Consider the following 21776-nt stretch of genomic DNA (forward strand, 5'->3'; position numbering starts at 1 on the left):
GGCCGCCCCATTGTAGATGGTTACCAAGCCCCCACAGAACGTACCTCTGCCTACGTAGATCAACACCTTCAACCCATTACATGCAGTCTCCCATCCTTCATCAAAGACACCAACCACTTTCTCGAACGCCTGGAATCCTTACCCAGTCTGTTACCCCCGGAAACCATCCTTGTAATCATTAATGCCACTTCCTTATACACAAATATTCCGCACGTCCAGGGCCTCGCTGCGATGGAGCACTTCCTTTCACGCCGATCACCTGCCACCCTACCTAAAACCTCTTTCTTCCTTACCTTAGCCAGCTTCTTCCTGACCCACAACTTCTTCACTTTTGAGGGCCAGACACACCAACCAACAATTAAAGGGAACAGCCATGGGTACCAGGATGGACCCCTCGTATGCCAACCTATTCATGGGTCACTTAGAGGAAGCCTTCTTGGTTACCCAGGCCTGCAAACCCAAAGTTTGGTACAGATTTATTGATGACATCTTCATGATCTGGACTCACAGTGAAGAAGAACTCCAGAATTTCCTCTCCAACCTCAACTCCTTTGGTTCCATCAGATGCACTTGGTCCTACTCTAAATCCCATGCCACTTTCCTTGACGTTGACCTCCATCTGTCCAATGGCCAGCTTCACACATCCATCCACATCAAACCCACCAACAAGCAACAGTACCTCCATTATGACAGCTGCCACCCATTCCACATCAAACGGTCCCTTCCCTACAGCCTAGGTCTTCGTGGCAAATGAATCTGCTCCAGTCCGGAATCCCTGAACCATTACACCAACAACCTGAAAACAGCTTTCGCATCCCGCAACTACCCTCCCGACCTGGTACAGAAGCAAATAACCAGAGCCACTTCCTCATCCCTTCAAACCCAGAACCTCCCACAGAAGAACCCCAAAAGTGCCCTACTTGTGACAGGATACTTTCCGGGACTGGATCAGACTCTGATTGTGGCTTCCAGCAGGGATACGACTTCCTCAAATCCTGCCCTGAAATGAGATCCATCCTTCATGAAATCCTCCCCACTCCACCAAAAGTGTCTTTCTGCTGTCCACCTAACCTTCGTAACCTCTTAGTTCATCCCTATGAAATCCCCAAACCACCTTCCCTACCCTCTGGCTCCTACCCTTGTAACCACCCCCGGTGTAAAACCTGTCCCATGCACCCTCCCACCACCACCTACTCCAGTTCTGTAAACCGGAAGGTGTACACGATCAAAGGCAGAGCCACGTGTGAAAGCACCCACGTGATTTACCAACTGACCTGCCTACACTGTGAAGCTTTCTATGTGGGAATGACCAGCAACAAACTGTCCATTCGCATGAATGGACACAGGCAGACAGTGTTTGTTGGTAATGAGGATCACCCTGTGGCTAAACATGCCTTGGTGCACGCCCAGCACATCTTGGCACAGTGTTACACTGTCCGGGTTATCTGGATACTTCCCACTAACACCAATCAGTCAGAACTCCGGAGATGGGAACTTGCCCTTCAGTATATCCTCTCTTCTCGTTATCCGCCAGGCCTCAACCTCCGCTAATTTCAAGTTGCCGCCACTCATACCTCACCTGTCTTTCAACAACATCTTTGCCTCTTTACTTCCGCCTCGACTGACATCTCTGCCCAAACTCTTTGCCTTCACAAATATCTGCTTGTGTGTGTGTGTGTGTGTGTGTGTGTGTGTGTGTGTGTGTGTGTGTGTGGGCGCGCGCGCGCGAGCGAGTGAGTGAGTGAGTGTATACCTGGCCTTTTTCCCCCCTAAGGTAAGTCTTTCCACTCCCGGGATTGGAATGACTCCTTACCCTCTCCCTTAAAATCCACATCCTTTCGTCTTTCCCTCTCCTTCCCTCTTTCCTGATGAAGCAACCGTTTGTTGCGAAAGCTTGAATTTTGTGTGTATGTTTGTGTTTGTTTGTGTGTCTATCGACCTGCCAGCGCTTTTGTTTGGTAAGTCTCATCATCTTTGTTTTTATATATAGTTACATAGACACTAATGTAGCAGTAGCACATAGCAGCTGCTGAGTGAAAATTAGGAAGGAGGAACTTCTTATAGTAGAAGGTTTCCCGTTAATTTTATAATATTAACTTACAGTATTAAATTTAGCCTGAATAAGCACAATTTATTTAGTGCATTTTAAAGATAGCTAATAATTATAGCTGTTTCACTTTGTTCACTTATATGTTGAGCCATTACACAGCCCTAATTCAAATCTTCTGTAAGATAGTTTCACTTTTGAAAGGATGGACTGGTGGGGAGACATATGAAATAAGCCTTTCCGTGAAGCAGTCAAAAGAATAACAACCTTAAAGTAAGGAAGCAATGTAATACAAGGTTCAGTTTGTAAATGAGATGGTGTACAAGTTGGGAGGAAAAGAATGTTTAGTTCTGAGTAGTGTGGCCTTCATTCCAGGGGATGGCTCCAGGAAATGACAGTCCTTGTAAATAGGTTAGTTCCACACAGGGAAAGTATTCCACATCTAATACAAAGTTCCAATAATGGCCAGTATGACACAGGAGACCTATTTGTGAAGCAAATTTTTCAAGTAACGCTAGACATGATGGCAGTGACGAGATGGGTTGCACATTCGTGTAACAAATGAATGGCATTACAGATAATTTTGCCTCAACTGAACTTGTGAAACTTCACTATCAGAGGGAAGCAGTTACTGAGAATATGCTTGTAACATCCAACCACTACTACTCATTACATAATCACTATTCGCTTATATGAAATGTTAGCCTTCAGCAGCAAAAACCATAAATTTGAGACTTTAAGCGACATTTTTGTGCAATATAATACTGGTATTTGAATGTCTCAGATCGCCTAGTTCAGTAAGAAACTGAAGGCCCAAAAAATTCTAGATCCCAAACACTAGTTAAGTGTTATTTTCAACATATCATTTCTAAGCCACTCTCAGGCAATAACACATCTTACAAAAACAGCACTGTCATGTATGTTTACTTTTATTCATTTACCTTTGAAATAGCAGCTTCAAGTTGGAAATCAACAGATCCACGGTCCATGTTTCCACTAATCATATATGCTAGAGACTCTGTAACATACTGAAGCATTGCCATTCGAGCAATCTTTTCTTGAATACTTCCAAAAGTGTCAATTTTTCGACCAAATTGTACCCTTGTTGTGGCATGCTCTACTGCTTTCTTTGATACTGCTCGCATTGTGCCAGCAAGTGCTGCAGCCATCCCAAAGCGACCATTGTTTAAAATATTCATTGCAACCTGTGAATCAAATAAAAAGTCTCATGTAAGTACAGAACATTTTTATTAATATCACTGTCTTCCTACCTAAGATTAGTAGAATCTAACTTGACAAATGCAACCCAGCATCTGCATCTATTAATTTAATTTTCGTTATGTTAGGATTTCTGAAAACCTCTTTCTACTTCTTAAAGATTCAAATATAATGACAATTACCATTTCTTGGCCATGATGTGTACACGAATATATGTGCCACAATGAGCTGTTTTTATGGAAGTAGATACACCAAAGGAGCCACAATGGTGAGTGAAGGAATTGCAGATGCTGCTTTTGCTGTGCTACAAGGAAATCATTACATTATACTGTCCTCAAATACTCACTGACTTGTTATCTCTGTGTTAATAAACCCTAAATATTTAAAACTGCTGCTACCTAACTATAAACAACCCATGGAAGTAGAATGGTGGCTACTTAAAAACTAGAGAATTGCCTCAGTGGAGTAAGGGACATGTTAGGAACATTGAAGTTAGGAATACTGAACAGCAGAATTCGAGGAAAATGTATGAACTATGAGAATGAAACAGTGAAACCTACATCCTTTTGTCTTTCCCTCTCCTTCTCTCTTTCCTGATGAAGCAACCGTGGGTTGTGAAAGCTTGAATTTTGTGTGTGTGTGTGTGTGTGTGTGTGTGTGTGTGTGTGTGTGTGTGTGTTTGTTATTGTTTCTATCAACGTACCAATGCTTTCATTTGGTAAGTTACAGAATCTTTGTTTTTAGATATATTTTTCCCACGTGGAATGATTCTTAGCCATACTTGAACTGTAGACTGCTCTACATTCATTTGAAATAGCATATGGTGAGCAAAAACTGTATTTCAGTTAGGAAGAACTAATGTTAAGGTATGGATACATTTTCTGTCATGCCATTTTGGAAAACTGAGAATGTGCACTGCAGTAACAAAAACTGTCCAAATGTACTGTGAATAAACTGCTCAAGAAACATTTTACACCACCTGCATTTCTATAAATGTGTATACATTTATATTCATGTGCAGCAGGGACTGAAAGAATAAGCCTTCCAAAAGTATAAAGATATTATGAAATAGAAACAAAACAGTAATCAAAATAAAGGCAGCCTGATCAAAAGTACACATTTTAAAATTCTGAATCCGCTGTTGCCTCACCTCATGTATTATAGCATGCCTGGATCCTCTTAATGTTCAGTCCACAAGGTGGTTAAGACAGGGCAACTCCAGCCCATCCTACTCTTTGACAAGCATGCTCCTTACGGTTCATGTCAGCTGATATTGCAGGCCATTTCATTCAGTTGATTCTGGCTTTCTGGAGGGAAGTGCACTTGTGGATTACTGTCTTGAAAGATGAACTCATTGTCAAAGTGCTGAATTTAAGGCTGGGGAATTTTGTTCCAATATTTAACAGCCCTCTACTTATCCTCAACAGTGACAAGTGGTGTCTGGTATCTGCAACTGATACAATCCCAACTGTGATTGACCTACATTCCTGCTGAACCTATGGATCTGGATGCCTGTGATGTGCATTGGTGCCTACCTGGCTACCTCCTCAATCTTCCACAATAATTATTCGAAATCAGACCAATCACGCAACTGTCAGTGAAGAGAAGCTGATTTTGAGTCAGGTTCCAGTCCTAGTGTTCCCTTGCCCACCATCTTTGTGCACCACAGTGCAGTTCTGCTTTTTTTTTCCCTCCTGTTTTTCATTATGGGTGCCTACAGGCTACATTGATCACAATTCTAGGCTGACACAACCCTCCCAGTTTCTCCAAAAAATGTAGCACTTATTTCTATTGCATTTTTCTAGTGGCACATACAAGCCGTAATTTGTAGGTAGCAGTCATCAGCTGGTGGTGTTGACCACAGGCTACCACTGTGAGGCAAATCTTCAATGTTTTGTGTTTCATAATGGCATTTAAAGTTCAAATGACATCACTGTGGCCCATGGCAATTCAATTCAGAGGGTAACCTCTTATGGTGATCACTGTCAGGTAACGGGCAAGTTGTGACACCCCAGAAATTCTAAGTTCGGAGTTGGCGTGGCCGAGTCGGGGCCTCTCGGCAGGCCGCGACTTGTCGGCGGCTGCACAACGGCCTGCATAGAGCTGTTCAGAAGAGATCTCCATCCCCTCGTACTCTTACAGATTTATGGACAGCCCTGCAGAATTCATGGTGTGAATTCCCTCCAGCACTTCTTCAGGCATTATTCATGTCCATGTCATGATGTGTTGCAGCACTTCTGCATGCCTGCGGGGGCCCTACACAATATTAGGTAGGTGTACCACTTTCTTTGGCTCTTTGTGTACTTGATAGTGAAGAAGTGCTAGAGGTGGGGAACTCAAGAGCAGGAAGTAGTAATATTGGTCCTCTTCAAGGCTCAATTTTAGAATAGTCCCAGTTCACATGTTATGTATTTGATTTTCCAAGTTCTCTAGATAATAAACACTTTATATATAAAAACAAAGATGAGGTGACTTACCGAACAAAAGCGCTGGCAGGTCAATAGACACACAAACAAACACAAACACACACACAAAATTCAAGCTTTCGCAACAAACTGTTGCCTCATCAGGAAAGAGGGAAGGAGAGGGGAAGACGAAAGGAAGTGGGTTTTAAGGGAGAGGGTAAGGAGTCATTCCAATCCCGGGAGCGGAAAGACTTACCTTAGGGGGAAAAAAGGACAGGTATACACTTGCACACACGCACATATCCATCCACACATACAGACACAAGCAGACATATTTAAAGACAAAGAGTTTGGGCAGAGATGTCAGTCGAGGCAGAAGTGTAGAGGCAAAGGAGTTGTTGAAAGACAGGTGAGGTATGAGTGGCGGCAACTTGAAATTAGCGGAGATTGAGGCCTGGCGGATGACGAGAAGAGAGGATATACTGAAGGGCAAGTTCCCATCTCCGGAGTTCGGATAGGTTGGTGTTGGTGGGAAGTATCCAGATAACCCGGACGGTGTAACACTGTGCCAAGATGTGCTGGCTGTGCACCAAGGCATGTTTAGCCACAGGGTGATCCTCATTACCAACAAACACTGTCTGCCTGTGTCCATTCATGCGAATGTTTCTGTTTGGCAGGCAGTAAGTCCAACATAACTGAAGAGATTCAAAACTTTATTAAAAAAAACTAGAGCTGAAAGAGAGAACTTAAAAGTTAACACAGAAAGAAAGTATTATTCACTTCAAAACAAGTGTTCAAAAGAAACACTCGCATGAATGGACACAGGCAGACAGTGTTTGTTGGTAATGAGGATCACCCTGTGGCTAAACATGCCTTGGTGCACAGCCAGCACATCTTGGCACAGTGTTACACCGTCCGGGTTATCTGGATACTTCCCACCAACACCAACCTATCCGAACTCCGAAGATGGGAACTTGCCCTTCAGTATATCCTCTCTTCTCGTCATCCGCCAGGCCTCAATCTCCGCTAATTTCAAGTTGCCGCCACTCATACCTCACCTGTCTTTCAACAACTTCTTTGCCTCTACACTTCTGCCTCGACTGACATCTCTGCCCAAACTCTTTGTCTTTAAATATGTCTGCTTGTGTCTGTATGTGTGGATGGATATGTGCGTGTGTGCGAGTGTATACCTGTCCTTTTTTCCCCCTAAGGTAAGTCTTTCCGCTCCCGGGATTGGAATGACTCCTTACCCTCTCCCTTAAAACCCACTTCCTTTCGTCTTCCCCTCTCCTTCCCTCTTTCCTGATGAGGCAACAGTTTGTTGCGAAAGCTTGAATTTTGTGTGTGTGTTTGTGTTTGTTTGTGTGTCTATCGACCTGCCAGCGCTTTTGTTCGGTAAGTCACCTCATCTTTGTTTTTATATATAATTTTTCCCACGTGGAATGTTTCCTTCCATTATATTAATAAACACTTTATTACCACGTATTCTGAAGACAAATCTGTTTGGCAGGCAGTAAGTCCAACATAACTGAAGAGATTCAAAACTTTATTAAAAAAAACTAGAGCTGAAAGAGAGAACTTAAAAGTTAACACAGAAAGAAAGTATTATTCACTTCAAAACAAGTGTTCAAAAGAAACAAAATATTGTGAATGATTACATTTTGTCAAAGATCTTTTCCAGCTGTAAATTTTTGGATCCATACATAGATGACCAGCTTTCATGGAAGCAGTAAGTTGATCATTTCTGCAAAAAAGTGATAGCCAATCTATATACATTAAGAACATTATAGCCATACCTTGATTTTAAATCATTAAGGACTCTTGTTTTTGGTTTAGTCTCATGCTTTATGCTTTGTCTTATGGAATAAAGATGTGAGGTGCGACCTGTCAAATTAATATGAAAATGGGTTTTCATACTGGAGACGAGAGCCTTGAGGATTGTAGCAAATGTGAAACAAGGAAAACTACTGAAAAGCCTATTTATTGTTTTCAGTATTCTCACAATTTATGCCACATATATGTGTTGCTGCCAAAAAACATTAAGGTCTGAAATAGGAACAACCAGAGATGTAAGACATAAGAGATTTCTATTAGGTTAACAGAAGATTAACAATAACAGGAAAAAGCCCTTATGTCAAATTTTCATAATTTCCTACCAAATTAGTATAGGATGTTGGCCACAGGTACTTTTACAAACCAACTTAATTCATGACTTCTCTGTAAGTGCCTTTATAACTTGGAACCAACAGAAATGATGACTGTAGCAACAATCCTGTCCTAGCAGCAACTGCAGTACTAAATTGCATATAAAACCAACTGTTCACAATGGAGTGAAATATCCTAGTGTATAAATTAAATAATTGTACAGCAGTGTAAAAAAACTACTTTGTGTGCACAAATAATGTTATAATTTTACTTGGTTGACTGCCTTCGTATGGAGAATTACATATTACTAAACAAAATAAACAAACTCCACTGCATCAAAACCGGGCTAGACAGAGGAAACCCCAAAGTAGTGTTATAGGCCCTTTGCTGTTCCTTAGCTATATAAACGATTTGGGAGGCAATATGAGCAGCAGTCTTAGTTTGTTTGCAGATGACGCAGACGTTTATCGACTAATAAAGTCATCAGAAGATCAAAACAAATTGCAAAATGATTTAGGAAAGCTGTCTGAATGGTGCGAAAATTGGCAGTTGACGCTAAATAATGAAAAGTGTGAGGACATCCACGTGAGTACTAAAAGGAATTCATTAAACTTCAGTTATATGATAAATCAGTAAAATCTACAGGCCATAAATTCAACTAAATACCTAGGAATTACAAATACGAACAACTTAAATTGGAAGGAACACACAGAAAATGTAACAGATCTACTAAGGATACTGCCTACACTACTCTTTTTCGTCCTCTTTTAGAATACTGCTGCACAATGTGGGATCCTTACCAGATACGACTGACGGAGTATATCGAAAAAGTACAAAGAGAGGCAGCACATTTTGTATTATCACAAAATATGGGAGAGAGAGTCACTGAAGTCATACAGGATTTGGGCTGGACAACATTAAAAGAAAGGCGTTTTTCATTGCGATGGAATCTTCTCACAAAATTCCAGTCACCAACTTTCTCCTCCAAATCAGAAAATATTTTGTTGACACTGACCTATTTAGGGAGAAATGATCAAGATAAAATAAGGGAAATCAGAGCTCGTATGGGAAGATATAGGTGTTCATTCTTTCCACGCACTATACGAGATTGGAATAATAGAGAATTGTGAAGGTGGTTCAATGAACCCTCTGCCAGGCACTTAAATGTGATTTGCAGAATATAGATTCATTGGTTGAAATCATAAATGATAATTAAACAACACTGGCCATCAAAAGAACAAATAGAAGTACCATCAGCAAAAGCAACAGATTAAACAGAAGCAGGATGAAGGTCAAATTCTTTGTCTGTAATCTCTAAATGAATGCTGAAGAAATAAATGAATGCAGCATGGGCTGTGGATTAAAAAATAATTCATTTAATAATAGCAATCCATACAATACATTTCGAACTGTAATGTTTTTGCATTATAATTACAATTACTTCCATATTTTTATGAGACAGCAATATTACACATACCTTGAAACCTTGACCCACCCCACCAAGGACATTTTCAATGGGAATTTTTACATCTTCATAGTAAACTTCAGTTGTATTTGAGGCTTTGATTCCCATCTTCTTTTCTGGTGGGCCAGAAGAAACTCCACCAAATGAACGTTCAACTATGAAGGCAGTTACCTTGTCTTTCACCTCTCCTAAATTAAAAACAAAGACAATCAGTTTATAACGTGTGTGTGTGTGTGTGTGTGTGTGTGTGTGTGTGTGTGTGTGTGTGTGTACCACAAAACAAAACAAAAAAAAATTACACTAAAAATTGCAAAATACGGTGTATCATTCTGAATTGAACACACATAAAAAGAAGACATTAAAAGCTAAAAAATATGATTTATCACCATTTGAGTGTTTAAGATGTACTACACTAAATGCTTTATACAAAGTACAAAGTCTTGCCACCAATATTTCTGTAGAAATCATCATATAATAATGGTACCTGACGTTTTAGTTAAAAATCTGCAATAAATTGATGAATTAGAAGAATAAGAGTTACTTTTGAGGATATGAGCTGGTAAATTGTATGATCATGCTGTAAAAAACCAAGCATGATCATTCATCCATAAATCAGCTACTAAAATATTTACTAAAGGAAGCAGAATTGCGAGTAACAACCTCTGTGCACATCAAAGAAGCAAATGATAATGTGAACTTCACGAAGAATTCTACCTGCATTTCATCACAATTCTGCTGTTGGGCATTTTATTTCTAGAGGAAGATTACACGTATGTTATACCTGTGCACTTTCATCATTTGCTCATCACAGTCCCAATTTATGTTTTCTTTCCATTGTACTTATTTTTAAACCAGAGCAAATGACTGAGTAAAGACAACAGATAATAAAGAAGAAAAATAAAATGTTGATAGCATTCCTAACTGTTCTAATGTTTGCTTACAAAACATACACAAGTGTGAACCCCAAATTCAGTTCTAATTACATCTCATTATTAAATGAATACTTTTTCTCGAAGTGAAGAGTGACCCAAAATATTACCTCACAGGACATCAACGAATGACAATAGGACGTGTTAAGCGATTTCTAGAATCCCTGAAGTTGGCGAATATTCTTATGGTAGCTGAACCAAATTATTTTAGCACACTGAAAATACAGTGAAACCCCACTTTTTATGGGACTTCAAAAATGTTGTAAAATGCTAGAAAATGTACAATGTGGGAAATAATGTTTTAAGCTGTAAAAGTTGCTTATGTGATACTCCTTTACATTTTCGCACTTTATGTATGATATATGTACATAGTAGGCATCAGAATACTTGTCAGGGACTTGTTTATTATCTAATGAAGGTTTATTAACTAATAAAAACTGCTGATGTAACTGGAACCAATAACTGTTTAGGAAGTAGGAACATTTGACTCAATTTCACACATCAATCGATGTTTTTGGATATCCTGCAGCTGTCATTCATTATTTAAATAATGAAATACTGCACCAGTTACATATTTTTTCATGCTTACATAACGCATTTCAAGAATTTTTTCTCACTGTCAAGTGCAAATATTTACGCAAGTATTTTGTGTGGTGTCTGCATATGTGTTGTTCTGCATCCCTTGCCCTGCAGTCATCCTTTTGAGGTGATCAGGTACTGTGTCTCCTCAGTTATGTAGAAAACCACACACATGCTAAACTATCACTCACATTGTTTGTGTAACATCACAAAAAAATACATATGTAAATATTGCACCTGACAATGAGAGTAAATTCTCGAAACATATTTTGCTCGGCATGAAAAACATATGTAATTGGCTCTGTGCTTAAACCAAAAATATTTGAGAAAAGTGAAGTGAGTGAAGGTGTCAACCAGCACTATAAGTGGCCAAACGACAAAAAACACTAAATGTGGTTCAACCAAAAGTGTCACGACGATCACAACAATCACAAAACTGTGCATGTGCAGTAGGGCACCGAGCAGAGCTTGGCAATGGCAGGAGATACAAGATGAATAGTTACAACTTTTACACGTTTACTGGTTCGAATCTGCTGAACAGAGCACCCTGGTGTCCAGAAACTTAACCACATAATATCTGTAAACACTACTTCACAGCCAACATCATGCCAGTGTCTTTTTACATCAGTTTTTTCTCCACGAACACTTTTTATAAAGCATAAATCATGGGAAAACTATAAAGATGTTAATGCAAAATAAAGTGCGAATTAACATTGTGGACATAGGAAATTTGACAAAAGCGATAAAAAATGTAGTAAATGCTGGGAAACTTCATTCCGGGAACATAAAAGCAGGATTATACTGTATGATTTTTCCAGGTGATATCCATATATACCATCAAGAACTAAAAATTTCCTTTCTATTTACTTCTGGCATACTGTGTCTGTATGGGACATGTAAAGTGTAGGCTCATGTTAAGCTCATAACTAAACCAGTGGTAGTGCAGCTACTTTTAGGATCTCTCAAGCTAGCCAAAACAAAGCAAATAAACAAGGCAAACTATGTTTCACAGATTGCCCTGTCACTTTTGTTTCTCAACCTGTGTCTCTCTTCATACACATTATTGACTCAGAAGCGAATTACTTCAACCCACATTGTGGAAAACGTGAAGAGTAAATGTCTGCAACCAACCAGGCACATCACGTTACTTTTTAAAAAAGAAAACTGGCAAATGACAAATTCACTAATTATGGTATTTACATATTCACATGATTTCATATGATACCTCACATAAGGCAAGAATCAAAACCCTCTTTCTATTGCAGGCATCATGCATGACTAATTAAGAGCCATCTGCTGTTCTTGAAATGGCAGTCTTGGTGTGAGTGGAGACCACCTTTCTTTGGCCTTCACTAACTTCTTTGAAAATGACGATGATGGAGTACACAGGCAGTGGCTGCCCTATCTCTCAATTTACACCAAGCTGCTGATGTGACAGGAAGTCACTCTGCTACATATTTTAAATTCAGATGCCTGCCATTCCGTCACAAACCAGTTCACAACTATACAGAAGACGCAGTGTGATGATGTACATATACCACAACACAAACATTTGCTGCATAAAGCAGCCAACAAATGTGATACATTTATTACAAAACAAATCTATAAGTACTCAATAGGCAAGGGGAAATTCTGTCGAAACTGTATCTTACAAATGTTTGGAAATTCTTCAACCGTAGCTCTAACCAGTCTTTTTAACTCCATAACAAAAGGTCTAGCTTACCCGTTTTCTCATCTTTGACTGGAGTCTGAGCAAATACTGTCATAATTTCTGCTATCCCACCATTGCTAATCCATATCTTGCTTCCATTCAGTATATAATGCTTTCCATCTGGAGACAAGACAGCTCGGCTCCTGCAAGATATACAGTTGCATCAAGAATGTCTCACTGCAAGATATTTTCAAAATACTTTGTATTGGCCACGGCACATTGTCAGAATGAGTGTAATGTAAAGATATGAAACTTTAAGCAGTCAGCTAGTGCTAAATGTGAGAAGATTTCACCAGGAACACCAGACATGATCCATACTCAAGCATCAATTATTATTTAATACGAAGCGGTAGACTATGATGATTTGTGGTGGGGGCCCTAAACAACAAGGTCGTCAGCTGCAAAGCTCTACAACACTACAACTTGATTAAATTGTCATATCATACTAGCCTGTTTGTATATGTAATAACTTTATTGTGCCAATTAATCACACCAAACAAGCAAATACCACCTTAAAATAATTTAATCAGGCAATTTATGCTAGCCAGTCATTTTCTGTTTACAATACAGCCTGTTGCCACATTTAATGTAAGTGTTTGATTTATTGCACTTCTAGCATTCCAAGTGCACTTGTATTACACACACACACACACACACACACACACACACACACACACACAGACACAGACACACACACACACACACACACTACTAATTCAATTTTGGTCAGGTTTACTACATCCAAATATCCTACCTGTTGGTGATTGAAAGAAAAAATAATGACAGTGTCACATTTCTCTTCTTATGGATTATCAAATTTTTGGGGAAAAATAAAAGGCTGGAAAAGTTGAATTTCATTATTTTGTATCTCAGTGAATCATTTTCTAAACACAAAAGTAGATGAAGTTTATGAGAAGTGGCAGTAAAAAGTTAATTTCTTTTAGTCTTCAGTAGCATTTGAATTGCATTGCTTGTTCTTACATGAATTTATATTGTTAGCAAACACTGATGAGAATTTTTGAAGTTTCTTATGATGATGGTTTTGAGTTTTATTATTATACCAAAGAAGAAAGCAGTGCCCATGTAAAAATAGTAGTAACTGACAAAAAAATCTTAGGACCAGCTGGGCTTTGTATTCTGATACATAACTATCAAACTACAAAGTATTTGAAGGGAGCAAATCGCAAAGTCATGATTCGCATAAAGTGGAGGGAAACTATCACAGTATCATTAATTTACAAGTGATAAGTCTGTTTATGAAAGTTGAGTTCATTTTGCAACTTAGCACTTTTTGTCCAAATTTCCTTTGCCCCTATCACAGGTGAGTACAGGGAGCATTGGGATCAAGCTCTGCCACACAGACAGATTATTAAAATAGAGAGGTGAGAAAGGGAGATTTTTCATCTCTGCTTAATTGAACATAGTTACTATAAGTGTAAATGGTCATCATTTTCCCATATTTTTCACTTACAAGGGAAATGCATGATCTCGAATGCTCACAACAGCATGAAAATGCGCGCAGAATAAAAATCACTCATCCCAAACATGGTGGTATGAGCCATTCACAAGCAAAATTGCACATCTTACAACAATAGACAGTTGAATGATAATCTACTCTAGAGGAACTTTGGTAACACGAAGGAACAGCATACTGATGTGATAGAATGGGGGGGAGGGAAACACATTTCAATGGCAAGCCTTATTGCTATGTAGACTAATTACATCATCTGGACAACCAATTTTTTCTTCTGGCCTGATATTATTGCACAGATACTTTGTCTTCAGAGTACAAGTGTGGGATTTCAATGAAATGGACAAGGCAAAATGTAAGAGAACAATATGCTCATCGACCAAAGCCATAGTCTCAGATTTAACATCACATTGCATTCAGAGAGTCCAACATCAAACACCCCACTAAATACATTTTCAAATGATGATGATGATGATGATGAGTCAGTGCAGAAAGTTTATTGTATAGTACAGAGTTATGTCTGATGATGAAATAATGATTGTGTGACTTAACTTATGATAAAGACTGAATAGCTGTTCAACAATATCAGGTCAGTGTAAAAGGTGGTTGTTTGGATTGCATCATTATTTTAAGCAAAAGGAAATATAGCAATAAGTCACAGCATTGAATGCATGTGTTTTTGACATCAATATTTCATTTGTTTGAGTTAGCAAAGTTCCCCTGTTAGATATAAAATTGGTGATCATTTACATGGTAAGATGCATAGAAATGACTTATAGCACTATTTTTGAAATGAGTGATTACATTCTCGCACATTTTTGTGAGGTTCTGAATGTTGAAGATCATGCACTTCCCTTGTGAGGAAGTGTATTATAATTGAAATCTGACTCATTCCGCATCATAATGAGAAGTCACAATTATGGTCCATGGAAAATGCAAAAAACTAAACTAGATTAAGACCTGACAACTGAGGTTTTAGTTATGGTATTTCGTAGCAAAAACCAATCTGCAAGCACTACATGTTTATTTTTCTTTCATCTTCATATCTACAGAACCACATTTTGGATTTGCACATTACACATGCTTCACTTTCCCCCCTAAGGATAAACAATAATTATTTTACGAGAATAACATCTTGTATGACATTTAACATAAAAGCTTCCTACTGACATTGAATGTTGGACAGAGGTTTTTTTTTCTAATACAGATTGCAAACTTTCAATGGCAGGAGGGTGATTAATATTGTACATTCATTTTAAATTCACTGAAAACATTTTAATTTTTTATTTATTTATTTATTTTTTGCAAAGGCAAGAACTACCTCATTTCAGTTTATTTGGGGATAAAGAGAGATTTAAGCTTGTACATATCAGCTAGAAAAACAAAAATCTCCAGATACTGAAAAATGACAAAGTGTTCGTTATTAGCTCTTTATCCTATAATTTATTAGAATACTTGGGATATACGCGTTCTTCACAATGGAGGGTAAAGAAGGACCTTTGCAAACTTATTAGGAGTCTATAATCAATAAAAACAGTACCTTTATGGGATCATTTTTTCAGTAAATTCATTTTTCCTACCCAAGAAGTCAAACACACTATGTGGAACCATTACATCCTTATATCCTAGCCAAGTAAATTCAATGTTAGTTTGTATTTATAAAGATAAGATTGCAGCACTTAATTCTGTCACTGACGTAAACTTCCGAAAATAATTTGCCACTGAGGTAAAAAAAAAAAAAACTAACAGCCCATCTGTTGGTTCTTTGGTGTATCATACTGTCACTAAGGTGAACATCCAAACTTTTACACTGACCAGACTCCTGAACCTACAAATTACAATTTCTTTTTTTTTCTCTCAATGGTCTGATTTAGATGAAATAAAGGCTATATGTTGTCCCTGTAAAAATTCGTCTAGTAGTTTTTGAGATTAGTGTGTTCAAACAGACTGACATGATGGTTATACAGTTTTATTATTACTACAGATTTGGTCTCATGTATGTAAATTTCAGTGAATGCTTAGTAGTAGCGGAACAGTGTAGGCAGAGAACAATGGCCTTTATGTTAAGTAGCTGCTTTTTCCCAAAATTCTTATCACCTTATCGAACCAGCATCACTCCCTGATGAAGGCTCAGTTAAGCAAAATGCAGCATATTCTTTTCCTGTTGTTACTCGTGGGAGATACTTTTTCTTTTGTTCTGGTGTTCCAAACAACAGGATTCCCTAAAATTAAATAAAAACACAATCAGTTACTTGCTTATAGTCATACTATGACTACAACAACTTAATTATTATTCACAATATACCGGTACAAAAGAACAGAACAGAAAGAAAATTAAAAACTGATTCAAGAATTCTGTTGGCAGTTGCAAAGGGAAGAAAACGCACTGAATGGTTTTTCCAAGGGCACAACCAACATTATCCAAGGGAATTACATGGTATACACAGAATGTAAGACAAATAAATTTTTTCAGCATTTTACTGTTATTTTTGCACATAGTCACTAACAATTGTTTCAGAGATTTTCCACTATGCCACCTTCCTAAAACCATGAGCCCACAGATAATCTTACAAAATTTAGCATCCTCCTCCTGTACATCTGTGAAAGACCCAAACAGCAATAAACTGAGACTGTAAGGCGAATGTGGCAGAGAAGCCCCGGCAAATTTTGCGATATTCTTGATAGTGGTGTAACTGTTATTAATTGTGGTTGTTTTTGATTCATACTCAGACTTTTGGTTTAGCCAACATGTACTTTGACCATTCTAAAACTAGCTTCAATAGACTCGATGGTAACACTGGTTATCCCACCAGTATTCCAGCAGTGCCCAGAACTTTTTTAGGGTCGGATATTGACCTTCCTAAATTCTACTGACTTCCTTGTGGATGTTGACATTTACTGGTCACGCTGCACCTCCTCTCTATTGATAATGCTGGCTAAGAAATGATTACCTTGGAAACCCCTGGTAGGAATATCCACAATGTAGGAAAGACATATTGCTAGTTACCTTAAAGAAGACGTGGCAAGTTGCAGACAGGCACGATTAAAAGACACTCGCATGTAGCTTTTGGCCACAGCCTTTGTCAGTAATGAGAGGCGCGCACGCGCGCACACACACACACACACACACACACACACACACACACACACACACACACACACACGCGCGCCCCTGCAAGCATACCTCACGCACATACGACTGCCAACTCCAGCATCTTGGCCTGGAGTGCAACATCACATGGGATGCAAGCAGCAATCTGGAGGGGGTGCGGCAGAGGGAGGGATATTAGTGTACAGGTTGTGTGTGTGTGTGTGTGTGTGTGTGTGTGTGTGTGTGTGTGTGTGTGTGTTTTTGTCCTCACCTTACTGATTAAGGCTGTGGCTGAAAACAGCATGTGAGTGTCTTTTAATCATGCCTGTCTGCAACTTGACATGCCTTCTTTACAGTAAGTAGCAATCTATCTTTTCTTACATTGTTTAAATGACTGGCTTGGCCTCATAGACATTCAACTTATGTATTCAGTGGTTTTTCTGATCCTTGGCAAGCATCAGTATGACCTAAGTAGCAAAACACCATGGTAATCTTGTGTGTCTTAGTTTTTTTCCCTGATTGATTAAAGATGGCGGCGACTGAGAAGTTTAGTGAATTTGTGCCTCCAGTTATTTCGAATTTTCAAATGTTATCCGGCATCAACAGCAAGAAGATGATCAACAAAAGCGCTTCGCAAAGTTTCAAGTCTAGTGCCACGTAAAAAACCTGCAGTGAAAAATCATCCAAATCAAAATGTAAGTGTGTAACATGTGAAGTCCACCCTGACAAAGCAAAACTAGTTGAAACTATAAATTCGTTGCAAGAAATTGTGCGCAGATCCTTGGCAGAAAACAGAGTGTTAGCTGATAGACTCAAATGTCTTGAAAATGATCATGAAAAACTAAAAACCGCCGAGCAGGGCATAAGTGAATTCGACAGAAATAAAGTGTACACAGTAACCGATGATTTCGTCGCCATTTCAAGTTTTCCAACACATTCTGGGTGTACCGGTAACGCAAACCATAGTGCAATCATTTCGTCGTCTTTAGTAATAAATTCTCCTGCCGTGCTCCAAAAAACGGTAGGCCTATCTACAAAAGATCAAATCGTGCACCATCTGAAAGGAAAGCCTGTTATTAAGCAAAATGTGGAACCTACACAACAGAGTCCGTGTAAAATAAAGTGTGCAGATATTGTAAATAGTGTTTCTTCTTCAGTAATAGCTCAAATAAAACAAATTCGATATCCTACTACAAAACGATGGTCATTGTGAAAAACAAACTTCTGCTGCATGCAATAAATTTGCTCCCAAGACCGCAAAGTTAACACAGGTTCATAGTTATCAAAAAAGGTTACCGAATGTGCGAAAACAGAATATATCTACACAGCAAAAACACGTTTCAAAACCTTCTAGCCCCAAAACTGTGATAAACAAAAAAATTTGTGTGCTTGGTGACAGTCATGGATGTGGAATTTCAGCACTATTGAAAGATAAATGTAATTTAATGGTAACAGGTTTTGTGAAGCCAGGAGCGCAGTTTTGTGAGGTAAATAAACTAACAAACTCTACTGATGTATCTCACTTCAGTAATTGTGATTTTGTCATGCTTCTAGGTGGTTCAAACGATATATATAGGAATAAAACAAAAGGGTTTGCAAAAGAAATGAAGGAATGCTTAAACAACCTATTACATATAAATGTACTCGTTGTTAACATTCCTCATCATTATGATTTGCCTTCCTGGTCCTGTGTCAACCAAGAAATTTACATTGCAAACAAACTGATATCAGAAATATGTTCTACATTTCATAACGTAGAGATAATTGATACATACAATTTAGGAAGAAGATTTCATACAGCTCATGGATTACATTTAAATATGTTAGGAAAGGACCACATAGTAGAAAAACTCCGAAATCATATCCTGAAGAAATCAGCCCCAAGTATCAAGATCACCAAACAACCACAAATTACAAAATGGTTTAGGCCAAAAACAGAAGCTTTGACGGAAGCAGAACTGTGTCAACCACTCAAAACCATCTCTGCTACTGAAAATTGCGTGCAAGAAGCCACACACAAAAATAAAATCTCGGCCAATTTTTTAGGGTAAGTGCTGTGTCAGAAATACCTTTAGAAAAGAAATTAATTAAACCCTTAACTGAAAAGTCACAAAGTTCATCATTTCTTGTATTACACCATAATGTCCAGTCATTCAGAAATAAGATTCAAATGCTGGAAGTGTTCAGTCCCAAATAAATCCAGATGCAATATGTATTACCGAACACTGACTGTCTAAAGAAGAAATTCAGTCAATCTCTATTCCAAGGTACTCATTAACAAGCTTTTATTGTAGGAATTTCTCCACACATGGCGGTACTGCTATATTTGTAAAGGACCAGATAAAATTCAGTGAGGTAGGCCTAAATGAACAGATTGCATTATCTGAAGATAAGGAATTTGAGCTTTCTATGGTTAAGCTGCCTGAACTAAACTATATAATTATAAATGTACACAGAGCACCAAGTAGTAATATTCCAAATTTTATGACCAAATCAGAAGTTCTGCTGAATAGTGTCAGCTCATTAAATGTGAGAATAATACTTTGTGGCGATTTTAACATTGATTTATCAAAAAACAGTAATGCTAAACTTGATTTGTTAAACATGACCAAATCCTTTAATATGATCCCCACAATACACTCTCCAACAAGATCAACAGAGCATACTGATTCAATAATTGATCAAATCTTCATAACTGATACTGGTTACAAATTCACTGGCGAAGTACTGAGCATGGGATACAGTGACCATGATGCTCAGCTACTGAGCGTTGACATGGAAAATAGTAAAATCAGCCCCAAAAAAGTATTTCAAAGAAGAAACTTTTCAGATGGCAATATTAGGATTTTTAACTTCCTATTAGCTAAGGAAAATTGGGACAGTGTTTACATGCAAACAACTGCTGATAATATGTTCTTAAGCTTCCATAACACCTTCCTTTATTGCTTTAATACAGCATTTCCTTTTGAAACAAAAACTTCAAGCAATCAAAATAGAAAGTCGTGGGTAACAAAAGGAATCAAAATTTCTAGTGAGAGAAACAGATTTCTCCAATATTGCTCCAAAAAATACATAGTCACTGAAGAATTTTCTGACTATTGTAAAGCCTACAAAAAAACTTATCTTAGAGTGATTAGACAGACAAAACTTTTATGGAATGACAATTTCATAAGAAACTCTTCAAACAAAATGAAAGCTATGTGGAAAGTTATTAAAAAAGAAACTTGTAGTTCAACACCTAAAAAGGAAAACATTTCTCTAACACTTAATGACTCTGAGGTCACTGATCCATACACAGTTGTAAACAAGTTCAATGAATATTTCACCTCACTAGCAGAAGATCTCATTCAGGCAAACTGCAAGGTATCGTTCTTCAATTCCACCAATACGTCAAACAGCACTAATGCTACAATGTTTGCTTATGAAACAAACTCTGATGAAATTAGGAACATAATAAAATTGTTACCCAATAAAATCTCTAGTGGCTATGATGAAGTACCAGACCTCATATTAAAGGTGTGTGCTCCCCATATAGTAAAGCCATTATCAACCATCTACAACCAATCATTAAAAACTGGCATTTTTCCAGATGCTCTCAAAATAGCTAAAGTCTCACCATTACTAAAGAAAGGTTCCCCTGATTTAGTATCCAATTATAGACCATTATCCATATTAAGCATCTTTTCAAAAATCCTGGAAAAACTTTTTTATGACAGGCTTATAAATTTCATAAAAAACCACGCACCAATCAGCATTCAACAACATGGTTTTAGTAAATCTTTATCCACCCAGACAGCAATTTTTGAACTGTTGGACCACATACTGAAATCAATTGACCAACATAATATAGCTGCAGGTATCTTCTTAGATCTCTCTAAAGCCTTTGACGTACTAGATCATAAAATACTGCTTGCTAAATTGGAAAGAAGAAGAATAAGAGGTGTGGCTCACAACTGGCTATGCTCTTACCTACAAAACCGCAGACAGAAGGTATCACTTCAATACGATATTAATGTACAGAATAAAATAAATAACACAGTTTTCCTCTCGGAGGAAAGAACAATAAGATATGGTGTTCCCCAGGGTTCTGTTCTAGGGCCATTACTTTTCCTCATTTACATAGATGATCTTGTTGAACGTATGAGCCCACAAAAAACTATCCTGTTTGCTGATGATACAAGCATAGTGTTGACTGGATCTAGCCCTGAATCCCTTCAGACAATATCTGATAACTCTATGAAAAAACTTTCTGAGTGGTTTAACAAAAATGGCCTAATTGTTAATAGTGGGAAAACTGTATGTATCAACCTCCATCTAATTCCCACATCCAATCAAAAAACTATCCAAGTAAAGTTAAATAATGATAAAATTGAAAATGTAAATGCAACAAAATTTTTGGGTCTATGGGTCCAACAAAATTTAAAATGGGACACACATATAAACAACTTATCAAAGAAACTCTCATCATTGTGCTATGGACTAAGAATACTAAAATCTACTACAAGTAAATCCACACTAATGCAAGCATACCATGCACAGTTCCACTCATTGCTCCGCTATGGAATCATCTTTTGGGGAAATTCAACTCACAGCACAAATATATTTAAACTAAAAAAAAGAGCACTGAGGATAATCTGTGACCTCAAAAAGCTGGAATCCTGTAAATGTCAATTTATAAAACTTAATGTTCTAAGCATCCCATCTCTATTCATTCA

At 38.0% G+C, this 21776-nt stretch overlaps 1 protein-coding gene across 1 annotated transcript in view; it reads right to left on the reverse strand.

Annotated features, from left to right (window-relative positions):
* The window catches only part of LOC126473221 (very long-chain specific acyl-CoA dehydrogenase, mitochondrial), a 62317-nt gene that overhangs the window by 17266 nt on the left and 23275 nt on the right, over positions 1-21776 (reverse strand). Inside the window, exons 4-7 of the mRNA XM_050100134.1 lie at positions 16068-16192; positions 12512-12642; positions 9293-9468; positions 2989-3252 (exon numbers count right to left, since the gene is read on the reverse strand). Coding sequence (XP_049956091.1) covers positions 2989-3252; positions 9293-9468; positions 12512-12642; positions 16068-16192 — 696 coding nt within the window. The remainder of the gene's footprint in view (positions 1-2988; positions 3253-9292; positions 9469-12511; positions 12643-16067; positions 16193-21776) is intronic.

The sequence above is a fragment of the Schistocerca serialis genome, chromosome 1, assembly GCF_023864345.2.
Source record: "Schistocerca serialis cubense isolate TAMUIC-IGC-003099 chromosome 1, iqSchSeri2.2, whole genome shotgun sequence".
In the NCBI taxonomy this organism is placed as follows: domain Eukaryota; kingdom Metazoa; phylum Arthropoda; class Insecta; order Orthoptera; family Acrididae; genus Schistocerca; species Schistocerca serialis.